Here is a 14,027-nt window from a genome sequence, read left to right as displayed (position 1 = left end):
AAATTCAAATTTTACAAACTTTATATCAATTTGAAGATCTTTCAATAAACTTTAATTCTAAAAAACTTTGAACCAATTTTGAAAACTGATGTACAAGTTATGACCTATCAAAGTTCACTAAAAACCAATTTTTTATCAATTTCCACAAAGTTCTCAATTCCTTGCAATACTCAAGCAAAACCAAATAAAACTATTCCAAACTCCAATTTACATCAAAATTTACCCCTTGTATCATATTACACCATCTTTACAAAATTTTCCTTCACATTGCATTATTCTCAACCTCAACATCAAATGTATAACATTATAATCAATCCTCATTCAAATTTACCATTCACATTACTATTTCATCAGCCTCAACATCACATATATCATACCAAACCACTTTTTAATCCACACAATCATTCATCATCATCATATCATTATCAATCATTATAGTTAAACTCAAAAATCATCAACCCATCATAAATCATCATACATCATCATTCAACAACTCAACAACCATTTTAATTCAAACCTATCCTATGGGTCACTAGTCTAAGCGTTCATGAATATTATATACTACATAGAGAAAACCGAAACCATACCTTGGCCGATTCCCAATATGCACCAAAACCCCAAATGAGCACAAGTTGAGCTTTCAACCACAATCCAAGCTACCAATCACTCCATCAAGCATCAACTCAATTCCAAAGGCTTCTAAACTCACAATAATCAAGCTATATACACATAAATCATAACTAATCAACCTAAGGCTCATCATAAATAAAATTTCACAAGAATGCAAGACCTCTTACCTTACCCAACAGTTTTGGAAGCCAAAAATCCAATGCTAATCAAAGGCTACAGTGTATCTAAACATCCAAAATCATAAAATCTCACTTAATCAAAAGCCCTAAATGTTTGAAATTTTGAAGAGAAGAATTGAGAAGGATTTCGTGATTACCTTACCTGTTTTTTGGGTGAATTTTGTAGAGCTCTTCACAAGGAACGCGTGGCTGCAAATGCTGCGGCAATCGGAGCTCCGTAGCTCAAGATATGAGCTTGAGAAGTTGAGAATGAATGTTATTCATGGGGGTTTCTTCTTCTTCTCTTCTCAGCTGTGTGGGTGTTGTGTTTAAGTGTGGTGTGTTGAAGTGGGTTCACTTAAAGCACTTATATATGTTGGGCTTGGGTCCAACTTGGGCCTGGTCCAACCCATTAGCACTTTTAGCTTGTTTGGCCTAACTTTGGGCCAAACCTTTAAAATTAACACCCGGTTTTTCATTTCTAATATTTTTCTAAGATTTTTTACTGTTTTGAATTTTTCTCGCATAGTATCGGTTTTTTATATTTAAATCCTCAAATTCTCATTTTAAATTTTCGGATCCTATTTTGGATAATATTAATTATTTAATTAGACAATTAATTTGTTGTGGTTTTTACAACTATGATGCTTAAAAGTGTTTGCCTAACTTATCAAAAAGGGTTAAAAATCAATATTTAATTTTAAAAGTATAAAAGTAAATAATTATTAAATTTCAAAAGTTGCCATAAAAAGTAAGCTAGGTAAAAATTAGGCATCAAGTTATAGACACCATAGAATTCACCTATTAATATATAGACGCACAGGGAGTTCTGATGTGTAGAAAACGATCCAACACAAAACTCACCGGCAAGTGTACCGGGTCGCATCAAGTAATAAAACTCACATGAGTGAGGTCGATCCCACAGGGATTGAAGGATTGAGCAATTTTAGTTTAGTGGTTGATTTAGTCAAGCGAATCAAGTATTGGTTGAGTGATTTTATATCCAACAGTAAGTAAATAACAGGAAATGTAAAGGGAGAGGGATGAATTGCAGAAATTAAAGAGAACGGAAAGTAAAGGTGCTGAATCTTAAAGAACAAGAAATTAAATGACTGAAACTTAAAGTGCAAGAAATGTAAATTGCAGTAACTTAAAATGCAAGAAATGTAAATTGCTTGAATGGAAAAGGGGAGTTGAGGATTGGGAATTTAGAATTTCAGCAAGGGAAATTAAATTGCAACAATTAATAAAGCAGAAGATGAATTGGAAGTAACTAGAATTCAAACAGGAAATGAAATTAAATTGCAGCAGGGGTTCACAGAAGAACCAAAAAAGAAAATGGGATCTCAGGACTCCAGAGACTAGATAGCAAAGTCTAGATCTCAATTGCCTTCCCAAATCCAAGTTCACAAAGCAATTAACAAGAAATTAAAGAAGAAGCAGTAAAGGAAATGTAATTGAACTCAATTATGCAGAAGAGAAATTAAAGAGATCTTGAATGGAGATTGAGACAGAAATTCCTCAATTCTTCACATCCAAGACTCAAACAAGAAAAGTAAAAATGCTCAAGCAAGAACGAGGAAGAAGAGAGATCAATTCTCCTCCCCAATTCTCTGAAATCTCAGTTCCTAGCTCTCAATGAAGTCCCAAAATTTAAAAATCAAAAGAAGGTTAAAAAGTCAAAAGTAAAGGAAGAGGTCCTAATTACATCAAACTATCTCCTATTTATACACTTTCTATTCTTGGATTTTGGCATTTGGATGGGCTTTTGATTTGGTGAAGAAAAGAATTAAATTTGATTTTTAATCCAATTTTCAGCACATGAGAAAGTAGCTCCCAGGAGGCTGCCCTGCCCTTGTGGAGGGCAGAGCAGGAAATGGTGCGTGCGGCCCTTGTTGCGTGCGTGTTTGGTGCGTGTGATGGATCAGAATGCTGCCCTGCCCTTGTGGAGGGCAGGGCAGAGTTTTCTTGGTGCGCCAGATTCTGCCCATGCGTGCTGCTGCTGGCCGAGATTCCCTTGGTGCGCCCAATCTTGTGCGCTGGCCGTGCACCACAAAATGCTGCCCTGCTCTTGTGGAGGGCAGGGCAATGTTTCCAAAAGTGAAGTCCCACGTTCGAAACTCGGTGGAGGCACACGCTGCTTCTTTTTCTTTGGTTTTCTTGGCACCAAAGTAATGCTTAGTTCCTTGTTTCCTCATGGTGCCGTGTTCGATCCAGGGAGAATGAAAGCAAGCCAATTTTTGCTTGATTTTATTGTGCTTGAGCGCTACTCCTTTCCTCTTTGTCCTTGGGTTCGAAACCCATAGGAAGCATTATGAAGCAATTTCTTTTGAATTTTTCTTGGGTGAAGCCCGATATTGCTCTTGAGGAGGGCAGGGCAGAGTTTTTGCTCTCTTTGATCCTTAGCATCAAATTGTGCTCCGCCCTTGTTGTGGGTAGGGCAGTGATGCTTTTCATGGTTTGGCTCATTATGTTGCTCTCCTGGAGGGCAGTGTGCTCTCTTGGAGGGCAGTGTAGCTTCCTCCCTTCCATGCGCCACATTCTATTTTCCTTGGGCCACGCTTTCGTAAGCCACGTTTTTCCTCTTTTCTTCCTTTCTTCACCTACAAGAAACCAAAACAACCACTCAAAGTATCTCTAAACTCATAAGGTTTATAATTCATTAAAATTCAATTAATTCTTGCTTAAACCTCATGATTTAGCATCAATTTAATGGTGGTTGCTTGATTTAAAGAAGTTATGCATTTTCATTCCAAATCACTTACTTAGGATGCAAGAAAGTGCATAAAAACTAATAAAACAAGTGAAATTAGCTTGAAAAATGGGTATATGATGACCTGTCATCACGTTCAATAAATGAAGTTTATGAGGAAGATTTTAAAATTAGAGGAGGTAGAATATACATAAGGAAAAATATAGGTAGACAATAAAAATATTAAATAATCTAAACAATAGATACATCAGATCTTCATTTCACTAGGTATGTGGATGGTTATTCTAATATTAAAATTTAGGTGAGTAATTTAAATATGTAGTGTATTTTTATTTTATTAGTGATTGTTTATATTGTTCAAAAAAATCATTAATTACTTAAAATATCCTTATATATAAATGTCAATGATGAGGCTCAATTTTATGGATATGGAAGGCTTGGCTGTAATCTGCCCAGATATGGATTTATGGCGTAGGAGACAAAAATGTGGGGCAGCTTTTTCTGAGTCCAAGGTAGAATAACTCGGACCATGCGAGTTCTTTGGTTATAAAATTTTGCTTCACAAAATGCATGGTCCGATTTGCAACAGGAGAAATTTAAAATCTGAAACGTGGAATTCAGACCCTCCGTTTTGCTTGTTGTTGGTAATTTTTTTTACATTACGGGGGATCAAATCGGACGATACGATTTGGTTTTTTATATTTTTTTTTGAATCCGATTAACCTAATCGAAGGGTCCGATTTTGTTTTAGGGACATATATAAAAGTGTGTAAGTGAGGTAAGAGATCTAGTCGCGTATTCTTCTCCTTCATCAACGTCTTCATCTCCTTCTTCAACGGCTTTTTTTCCTGGTTTTTCTTTTTGTGTTTCATGAAACCAAGAAATTTATTAGTCAAGTTCATGTTTTTTTTAAGTGACTGAGAGAAATGAGTGACAGAGTTCTATTAAAAGAGTATTATTTTGGTCAGATTTTGTTACAAATATCTGAAGGAGTGAAATTTGTTTGTGAAAATCCATTAGATGTTGTTATTCCTTTCACAATCTCATTTGAAGAGCTCAAAGGCGTGATCTGTGAAAAGATTGACTCTGAAAGGGCAAGAAAAATATCTTGTATTCTGTACAGATATCCCATAACGGTGTTTGGTGGATTCTTCCAATTTCAAACCAAATATGTGACGAATGAAGCGAGCTTGCAAGAGATATTTTTGGTGTATATTGAAAACCGGGGTCAGATTTCGTTCATCGAGTTGTATGTTAAGTTTGAACAATTTGAGGCCGATTGGAATATTTTACGGGAAGATTACAATAGTGACAGTGAAGACGAGTTCGAAAGCAACTACGAAATTGTTGGTCTAGACGGAGACGAAGATCAAGGTGCCAGAACTATGGCTCCAGATGTGACAGAGGTGGCAAATGCACTCGCAAATGAAGGGCCATTTGAGGAGCCTTCATTCATGCGAGTTTTGGATTTGGAAGCCATGCATGTAGCGGAGTTTCTGGAATATATGAATGCAGGTACGTAATTCGTCGTATTTATAAAAAGGATTAGAATTTTGTGTTAATTTATCTTTATAGACGGACCAAATAGTTAAGTGAAGTGCGCATATATTTATTTATTTATTTTTGTGTATATGTTTATTTATTTAAGTTTAAGATAGTAATTTTTTTAGTTAGTTATTGATTTAGTTAAGAAAAGATTAGTATTTATTAATCATTATTTAATCATGCGTTGATGTCATAGTTGTCAGAACCAAACCGGTGATCGAACGGTTCAAGTCACTGGGTCACTGGTTCAACCGCTGGGTTAGTGGTTGAACCGGTTGACCCGATTCTATGTAAATAAAAAATAAAAAATAGTCAAAAGTTTAAAATTAAATTTCAAAATACGTATGTTTACTAACATTTCAAAAATATCAAGTTATTTTAAACCAATATGAAACATGACCTATAAATATTTCATTATTTTTACTCTATCATGAATGTTTTTATTTTCTTTTTATATTAAAATAACAGTTATTTTTAAATTTTAATAATTTATTAACTAGTTTATATCTTATATATTGTTATATACAAGTATTTATTAGAAAATAATATTAGTAGATATGATATGAATATTAAAAAATAAGTGAATTTGTAATAATTGTTCGCACTGGTTCGATGCCTTGTAATTATGGTTCACCAGTGCTTTCTGACATTGGACTACCCCAATCTGAGATACATGATAAAAACCAGTAAATCGTAAATGCTCATTCACTCTATCGTTGTACCGATCTGGTGGAACTGGGTAGTCACATGTCAACATTCTTAATTTCTACAAAAAACATAACAAATTATTAGTCAACTCATTAACAATTACTAACTTACTACTAAAAGATAATAATTTTTTAACCACAGCAACTAAAACAATAAACTCCTACCAAAATTAAATAACTGTCATGGTTACAAAATTTGCACAACTAACTCAACAAGAAACAAATTACTTAAAACCACACAACTATCATAAATTATTTTATTAAATCCTTATAAAACAAATTATTCTAACTTATAAAATTAATTATTAATCCTTAAAATTATTCATAACTAACTACTACTAATAATAATAACTAATACATAAATTCCTAATCAAAATTCTCAACAATATTACAACATCTAGAATAATATCTAATATTAATTAGTTATTTACTATTATTTAAACATATTTTTCTCAATTATAAAAAAGAATAATAATCAGTCTCATTATATGCCTAAATTCATTTTCTAACAACAATAATAACAATTAACTTGCTAACAATGATAAATTATAATTAAAAAAATTAAAATATTCTCAAAATAAACTAAGGTACTTTAAAAATAATACTACTAATCATTTAGTATTAACAATTTCTCACAACAACAATAACATTTAACTTCATTCATAACAATTATAGTTAATAATTTTAAAGGAATTTAAAAAAAATTAACGTTATTTTCAATAATAATTATAATAAAAATATAAAAAATTTTCAAAAAAAATTATGTTCTTTATAAAATATTCCTATCATTCTGTTTACATTTAAAATTCAACAACTAACAAGAATAATAATAATTAATTTCTTAACAATAATAAGTATAATTAAAAATTAATAAAAAAATTTAGAAAAAACTTACAAATGTTGAAAAATACTAATAATCATTCTATTTATATTCTTAAATTGCATTTCTAACAACAATCAACATAATTAAATTTCTAACAATAATAATTATAAATATAAAATATTAAAAAAATTTACATAATTAGGATGGCTGAAATGATGTATAATATGAAGTTTAAGTCGATCAACGTCTTAAATTTTGTGTTTCTTAGACATTTTTACTCTGCTTCTACCATACAAAACTTGGAAGAATGAAGAAATGAAGAAGAAGAAGAGTGAAAGTGAAGTTCAGAGTAAATGGTGAAAGTGATAAGTCGAACGGTGAGTATGGGTATATATTGGGTGTAACACCACCGTTCGGAGAGAAGCGTCTGCGCAACACGTGTCCTCTCTCTCACAACATGCACTGTGCGTTTTGTCAAACGCAACTTGGACCGTCCGTTTAGTGAGACACAACTCGCAGGATTCAAGTTCTGATTCTACTGATCCCACAACGAGGTGAGACATCTCTACTCCCCATATACGAGTCTAACACCACTTTGAGTTAATGAATTCCATATTCAAATTAAAAAACACAATAATATAAAATCAAACATGAAAAAAGCAAAAATAGCAACTGATAAAATAAAATAAATAAGACAATAAATAGTTCTCGATTACTTTTACCGTAACCTTACGTCAAATTAAATGTTTCCGTAGACTTTCTTTAAATTTTTATGTTACCCAATCCAATTGAAAATTTGAAATAAAAATTTTGACAATGACTTTTTCAACACCTTTTTGCTTAATCACTTTAATTTTCTTTTTATTATTGTTATGTAATTTCCCCCATTCTTAATCTTATGGCCTACCTATCAAGTAAAATTAATGATTAAGTTGGATTAGTTTTTCAGTTGTTGCAGGTAGCAAGCGAACTTCAATCCAACCCTAATGAAACCGACGTTACTCTTGAAAAATAAATAATATTGTTTTAAGAAAAATATATGTTAAAATAAAAATATTTGTAAAGTAACTAAAGTAAAAGAATTAATTATTATTAAATTTATAATTTATATCGTATGTAAGCCATATTATCTTCATTCAAAAGTAATTATATTTTTAATTTTTTATTTCATAAATTTTTTTTATTTTAGAGGAATTTGATTATTTTCTTATTATATTTATCTAAAATAAAAATGTTGTTAAAGTGATAAATTAATATAGTTGAAGATTTTTTAAAATAAAAGTGCTTGTAACGTAATAAAATAATATTTTAATTATTCTTAAATCAAAATAATGAAACTTATTAAATATAAATAATAAAAATTACAAATTCAAAATAATCAAAATATTAATTATTTTATTATCTTACTATTTTTTTGTATAAATAATATTTTTTTAAAAATTAATAAGCATATATAAAATTACAAGTCATTTAATTAATTCGACTAATTAGATACTATCTAATTTAATAAGATCATATTAAGTACATATCAAAAGTCAATTATCAATATAAAATACATATTAAAATATAAAATATATAATAAAAAAGAACTTCAACCTATTTTATTAAAGAAAAAATATATATATTTTTCAAGTTTTTTCATCTTTTAAATATATAATTAAATTCTGCCAGAGTGCCAGGCTAACTTCTTTCTCTCCTGGTTCCTCCGCTGGAAGGGTAGAGATCTGGGCCCAAACAGAGAAAACTAATCGTATTTACGTATTTAATAATGAGTGTGGTAGGGGTTATATCGATATACATTTGCCAACAACCCAAATGCATTTCTTCGGTATCCAATATTCTATATTTTAGATGTTGTGTCAATTAGCATATATATATATATTGGTGAGGACAAATTATTAACAAATCGTGTGGAAACTCTTTCAGGCCTTTTATTCTTTAATTTAATTGATGAAATTTATAACTTATCAGACAAGGAAACAGAGACATATATGCCTCGGAAGAAAAAAAGCAGAAATAAAAAAGAGGCCAAAAACTATAATTCGGCGGTATCAGTGTATTACTATTACGGTATTACCTAAAATATGAATGAAAACTGAAGTATGACTATGAGCTTCACTTTTATAGATAGTATCATAAGTAGAGTCTGAATCAAAAGATAAGGGGTTAGTTTTATTAATAGTAGCTAACTTGAGAGAAAAAGAAGGTGATTATAGAGGGGGAAGGAAGGAGAGGTTGTTGAATTACAATAGTAACCTGATAGGTAAAAAGAAGCAGCAGCAGAAGCAGCAACGGCATAAAGCATAGGAAAAAAAAAATAGAAAAGATGCTGGATTAGATAGACTGATAGAGAGGTGAAAGTGAACGGGTGAAACCTCCCTCACAGCTCACACAAGCAAGCTAAGCTGAAACATCTGATTTCGGGTGCGAGTGGTGCCTTGTTCTTATCCTCTCAAGTGTCTCCCTTTACAAATCTCACAGACAAGCACAAGCACAAGCACAAGTCCCCTTCCCTTCCCTTTCTCTCTTTCAATTGAACCATGCCGGGTCTCGTTAAGACCCCACCGGAAGCTCCACCCCTCCGAGTCTCAGTACCCAACACTCCAACCCAAAGATCCGAATCCATCAGAACCCCTTCCCCTCTTCCCAAGAAACCACCCTCACCTTCTCCCTCCCGATCCAAGAAGAAGACTCCCGAAACCCCCAATTCCAACCACCTTCTCTCCGATGCCTCTCTCGATAACCCCGATCTTGGCCCATTTCTCCTCAAGCTAGCCCGCGACACCATCGCTTCTGGCGACGGGCCTGCCAAGGCCCTCGACTACGCTATCCGGGCTTCTAAGTCCTTTGACCGATGCGCCCTCGACGGCGAGCCCAGCCTCGACCTCGCCATGAGCCTCCACGTCCTCGCCGCCATCTACTGCAGCTTAGGGAGGTTCGAGGAGGCTGTGCCGGTGCTTGAGCGCGCGATCCAGGTTCCTGACGTCGCAAGAGGTGCGGATCACGCGCTCGCCGCTTTCTCCGGGTACATGCAGCTCGGAGACACGTTCTCCATGCTTGGCCAGGTCGATAAGTCCATCTCTTGCTACGACCAGGGACTCCAGATTCAGATCCAAGCCTTGGGCGAGACTGATCCTAGGGTTGGAGAAACTTGCAGGTATCTCATCTCGATTTCACCATGATAAATTTATTAAGGTTAATTACGTCTCGATTCGGAATTTTATACTCTCGTTTGAATTTGGATTTGGAGACTGCATTATACTGCGGGATATACGGAATTGATTCGGATTTGGAAACTCTGGTGCGGAATTACGGATATTATCTGTTGTTAGCAGATGCGTTTTGGATATTTGCTAAAGCTAAATTGTTCTTCTGTGCATTATGTTATACTTGAAAGCCACAAATTCTGTCTCGACTAGATTTGGAGCAAACTTTAGAATTTAGACTATTGACACTTGATCTTAGTTAGTACCCAGATATCAGCAGCCATCTATTAAGTTTCATTGTTGTTATAATAATCTGTGATTCCTGCAATTATTTGGCATGCTTGGCTGATGAGTGGGTTTTTCATTTGATGATGTGCTGATGAATAATAAAAATGGTCTTGTATGTTGCAGATACTTGGCTGAGGCCAATGTTCAAGCGATGCAGTTTGATAAGGCAGAAGAACTGTGCAAGAAGACGCTTGAGATTCATCGTGTGCACAGCGAACCAGCCTCTCTTGAAGAGGCAGCTGATAGAAGGCTTATGGCCCTTATATGCGAGGCAAAAGGGGATTACGAAGCGGCTCTTGAGCACCTTGTCCTTGCCAGCATGGCGATGATTGCAAATGGACAGGACAATGAAGTTGCTTCTATTGATGTCAGCATTGGAAACATCTACATGTCTCTCTGTCGCTTTGACGAGGCTATCTTCTCGTACCAGAAGGCACTTACTGTGTTCAAATCAGCCAAGGGAGAAAACCACTCTTCGGTTGCATCTGTCTTTGTAAGACTAGCTGATTTGTACCACAGGACTGGAAAGCTTCGAGAGTCCAAGTCCTATTGCGAAAATGCCCTTAGAATATACTCAAAACCAGTGCCTGGAACCACTGCAGAAGAGATTGCTGGTGGTTTGACTGAAGTTTCGGCCATTTTTGAGTCTGTGGATGAGCCTGAGGAAGCACTGAAGCTTTTACAAAAGGCAATGAAATTGTTGGAGGATAAACCAGGACAGCAGAGCACAATTGCTGGGATAGATGCACGCATGGGGGTGATGTATTACATGATTGGGCGGTATGAAGATTCAAGGAACTCTTTTGAGAGTGCCGTAGCAAAACTCAGGGTCAGTGGAGAAAGGAAGTCTGCCTTCTTTGGCGTTGTTTTGAACCAGATGGGGTTGGCATGTGTGCAGCTGTTCAAGATAGATGAGGCTGCTGAACTGTTTGAAGAAGCTAGGGGCATTCTTGAACAAGAGTGTGGCCCATGCCATCAAGATACTCTTGGAGTGTATAGCAATCTTGCAGCAACTTATGATGCTATGGGAAGGTAAACTTATTTTTTCAACATTAGTATTTTCTTTCAAGTTTTACTTATTGGAATGTTCGCTCCAAAGTTCTTCTCCAGATTTGGCACAGATAAATTACTTTTTCCTACGGTTTGTTGCATACTTTTTGCTAAAATGTCCCCTCCTAAAAAATAGAATACTAATAACATTTGTATTAGAACCGATTTAAAATACAACCAAAATGGGCTTTTGTGGAACTAAGTAGTAAGTAGATGCTTTGTTGGAGGAAAATTTATGTGGGAATTCTGTTTACAAGCCTTTAGTATTTTCCTACATATTCTCTGATGTTAAATCTGCAACCTTCTGTTCTTGAACTAACATGATGGCATTGTTCAGAGTGGGAGATGCAATTGAGATCTTAGAGTATGTGCTTAAATTGAGGGAAGAAAAGCTCGGAATTGCAAATCCTGATTTTGAAGATGAGAAGCGCAGGCTTGCTGAGCTCCTGAAAGAAGCAGGCAAGACACGAGATAGGAAAGCGAAATCTCTGGAAAACCTGATTGATCCAAACTCAAAGAGGACCAAGAAGGAGGGGGCAAAGAGATGGCCTGGTTTGGGTTTTAGAATTTAACCATATCTTTATTCATCTTTATATTATTGGATGCACATTCTGTAACATAGAATATCTTGTATAGGGTTGAATTTGTAATTTGGGAGCTTCCCTGTTTCTTGATATTTGTTCACGCATTTGTGTTTCTTTTCTTTATTTGTTTTCTTGGTTAATGTTTTATAAAATGTGTTGTGACCTTTTAGCTGAACCACAGTTGCAATCCTGTTCTCCTTTCCGGAAAGTGTTGAAAGCAAATTTTTATTTGAGTGAATAAATTTTGATAAGGTTGTGTTTTTATTCGCCTCGGGCATTGGCGAGGTCGATAAATGGCGCTTTTTTTTCTTTTTTTTTTTTTATTATTTCGTCTGGCCTTCCTATTATTAAATGCTTGCTGGCTTGTTTCCTCATAGCTTTTATGAATTATTGGGACTTCTTTCTCTCTTTTTTTCCTTAAAAACGTTTTTGTTGTGATAAGATTGGATGCCTATTAATATGGGCGGTTGATATTTTCTAACACTGAATGAACTTGGAAATCAAATTTTATATGTCTATATATAGAGGTAATCTTAGGAATGTTATACACACATTAATAAAACATTACATTCTCTCTTATATAATATCCTTCTCTTTATATACTGCCAATAAATTTTTTCTCTCTTTGATCTCTTTGTAGTTTTAAATTATAATATTTATAATACTGGTAAATAGATAAACTACTTATATTATAGTGATATAAGAACATATTTATATATTTTTATTTTATATTATTTTACCACATGTTATCAGCACGAGTCTTTGATCAAATTTTTAGGAAGACTTAGGTAACAAATTTTCATTATCTCGAAGCTCTTTCATCTTGAATTCAATGCTCTTGATATATCTAGAAATAATTATTTATCATGGATATTAGATGTTGAAATTCATCTTGATTCAATGGATCTTGGAGATACCATTAAGGCTGAAAATAATGTATCCCAGAAGGATAAAGCCAAAGCCATGATTTTTCTTCGTCGTCATCTTGACGAGGAATTGAAAAATGAATATTTCACATTAAAAGATCCTGCAGATCTTTGGAAAGACCTTGAAGAAAGGTATAATCATCAGAAAACAGTGATACTTCCTTAAGCTCGATATGAATGGACGCACTTGCGTCTACAAGATTTTAAATATATAAATGAATATAATTCTGCAATGTTTCGAATCACCTCACGAATGAAATTATGTGGGGAAAAGATAACTGATCATGATATGTTGGAGAAAACTTTCTCAACCTTCCATGCCTCGAATGTGCTCCTACAGCAACAGTATCGAGAAAAAGGGTTTAAAAAATATTCTGAGTTAATTTTTTGCCTTCTTGTTGCTGAACGCAACAATGAATTGCTATTGAAAAATCATGAAGCTCGCCCAGCTGGCACCGCCCCATTTCCTGAAGTAAATGCGGCAAATTACCCCAGAAGAGGTAAATGACAAGATTTTAATAACAAGAAAAATTATGGAAGGAAAAGGAATTATATTCAAAAGAGAGGATCTCACCAGAAGTGGGATAAAGAAAGAAATATCGGGCAGAATAAATCAATAGAGGATAAGTGTTTCTGTTGTGGTGAAAATGGCCATTGGTCACGTACCTGCCGTACCCCAAGGCACCTAGTCGATCTTTACCAGGCATCCTTGAAAAAGGACGACAAGGGAAAAAAATCGAATTTCGTTTCAAATGATACTGAAAATTCCACCACTCATTATGATGTATCTGATTCTTTGAGGATCCTGAAGGAAATATTGGTCATTTGATCAATGATGGAATAGTTTAATATGTGAGACTGTTAAGTATCCATGTAAATAAATAATGTAAAGTACTTATTGTTAAGTTTTTTTGTATTTGAGTTTCGAATATGATGTATATAAATAATGAAATATTAATGTTTATGACTTTTGAAATCATTAAATGTGTCATGTTTTAAAATAAAATTTTAGTATATGACATTATTTTATGTATAGTGTTTCTTAAGAAAAATAATTCTGATCAAGTATTCAATTTAATTGTGCATATTACTCATTTTATTATTATTTGTCTTTGAAGAAAATGGCAAGGATATATAATGAAGGTGTATGCCTTGTGGATAGTGCAAGTTCACACACTATTCTCAAAAGTGATATATATTTTACCTATCTTGTGCCAAAAGAAGAATGTGTTAATACTATTATTGGCTCAAGCAATGTGATAGAAGGCTCCGGAAGAGCTATAATTTTGTTTTCCGGAGGAACAAAATTCATAATAAATAATGCACTGTTGTCTACCAAGTCTCGAAGAAACTTGTTGAGTTTTAAAGATATTCGCCGAAATGGATATCATATTGAG

The 14,027-nt window shown here is 33.9% G+C and overlaps 1 protein-coding gene across 1 annotated transcript; it reads left to right on the top strand.

Moving 5' to 3' along the window:
• Nucleotides 1-8,690: 8,690 nt before the first annotated feature.
• Nucleotides 8,691-11,955, top strand: LOC107479694 (protein KINESIN LIGHT CHAIN-RELATED 1). Its single transcript, XM_016099797.3, has 3 exons — nucleotides 8,691-9,733; nucleotides 10,194-11,102; nucleotides 11,458-11,955. The coding sequence occupies exons 1-3, from the start codon at nucleotides 9,117-9,119 to the stop codon at nucleotides 11,690-11,692; spliced, it is 1,761 nt and encodes a 586-aa protein (XP_015955283.1). The 5' UTR covers nucleotides 8,691-9,116; the 3' UTR covers nucleotides 11,693-11,955.
• Nucleotides 11,956-14,027: the final 2,072 nt, after the last annotated feature.

This window comes from Arachis duranensis, chromosome 3 (assembly GCF_000817695.3).
Source record: "Arachis duranensis cultivar V14167 chromosome 3, aradu.V14167.gnm2.J7QH, whole genome shotgun sequence".
In the NCBI taxonomy this organism is placed as follows: domain Eukaryota; kingdom Viridiplantae; phylum Streptophyta; class Magnoliopsida; order Fabales; family Fabaceae; genus Arachis; species Arachis duranensis.
This window is presented reverse-complemented; position numbering and strand designations above follow the sequence as displayed.

What these genes read in the sequence shown, in the direction of transcription:
- LOC107479694 (XM_016099797.3), top strand. Translation starts at nt 9,117, where the DNA reads ATGCCGGGTCTCGTTAAGACCCCACCGGAAGCTCCACCCCTCCGAGTC. An exon ending in AGGGTTGGAGAAACTTGCAG is followed by an intron (nt 9,734 to 10,193) that starts GTATCTCATCTC and finishes TGTATGTTGCAG; the next exon opens with ATACTTGGCTGAGGCCAATG. An exon ending in ACTTATGATGCTATGGGAAG is followed by an intron (nt 11,103 to 11,457) that starts GTAAACTTATTT and finishes GGCATTGTTCAG; the next exon opens with AGTGGGAGATGCAATTGAGA.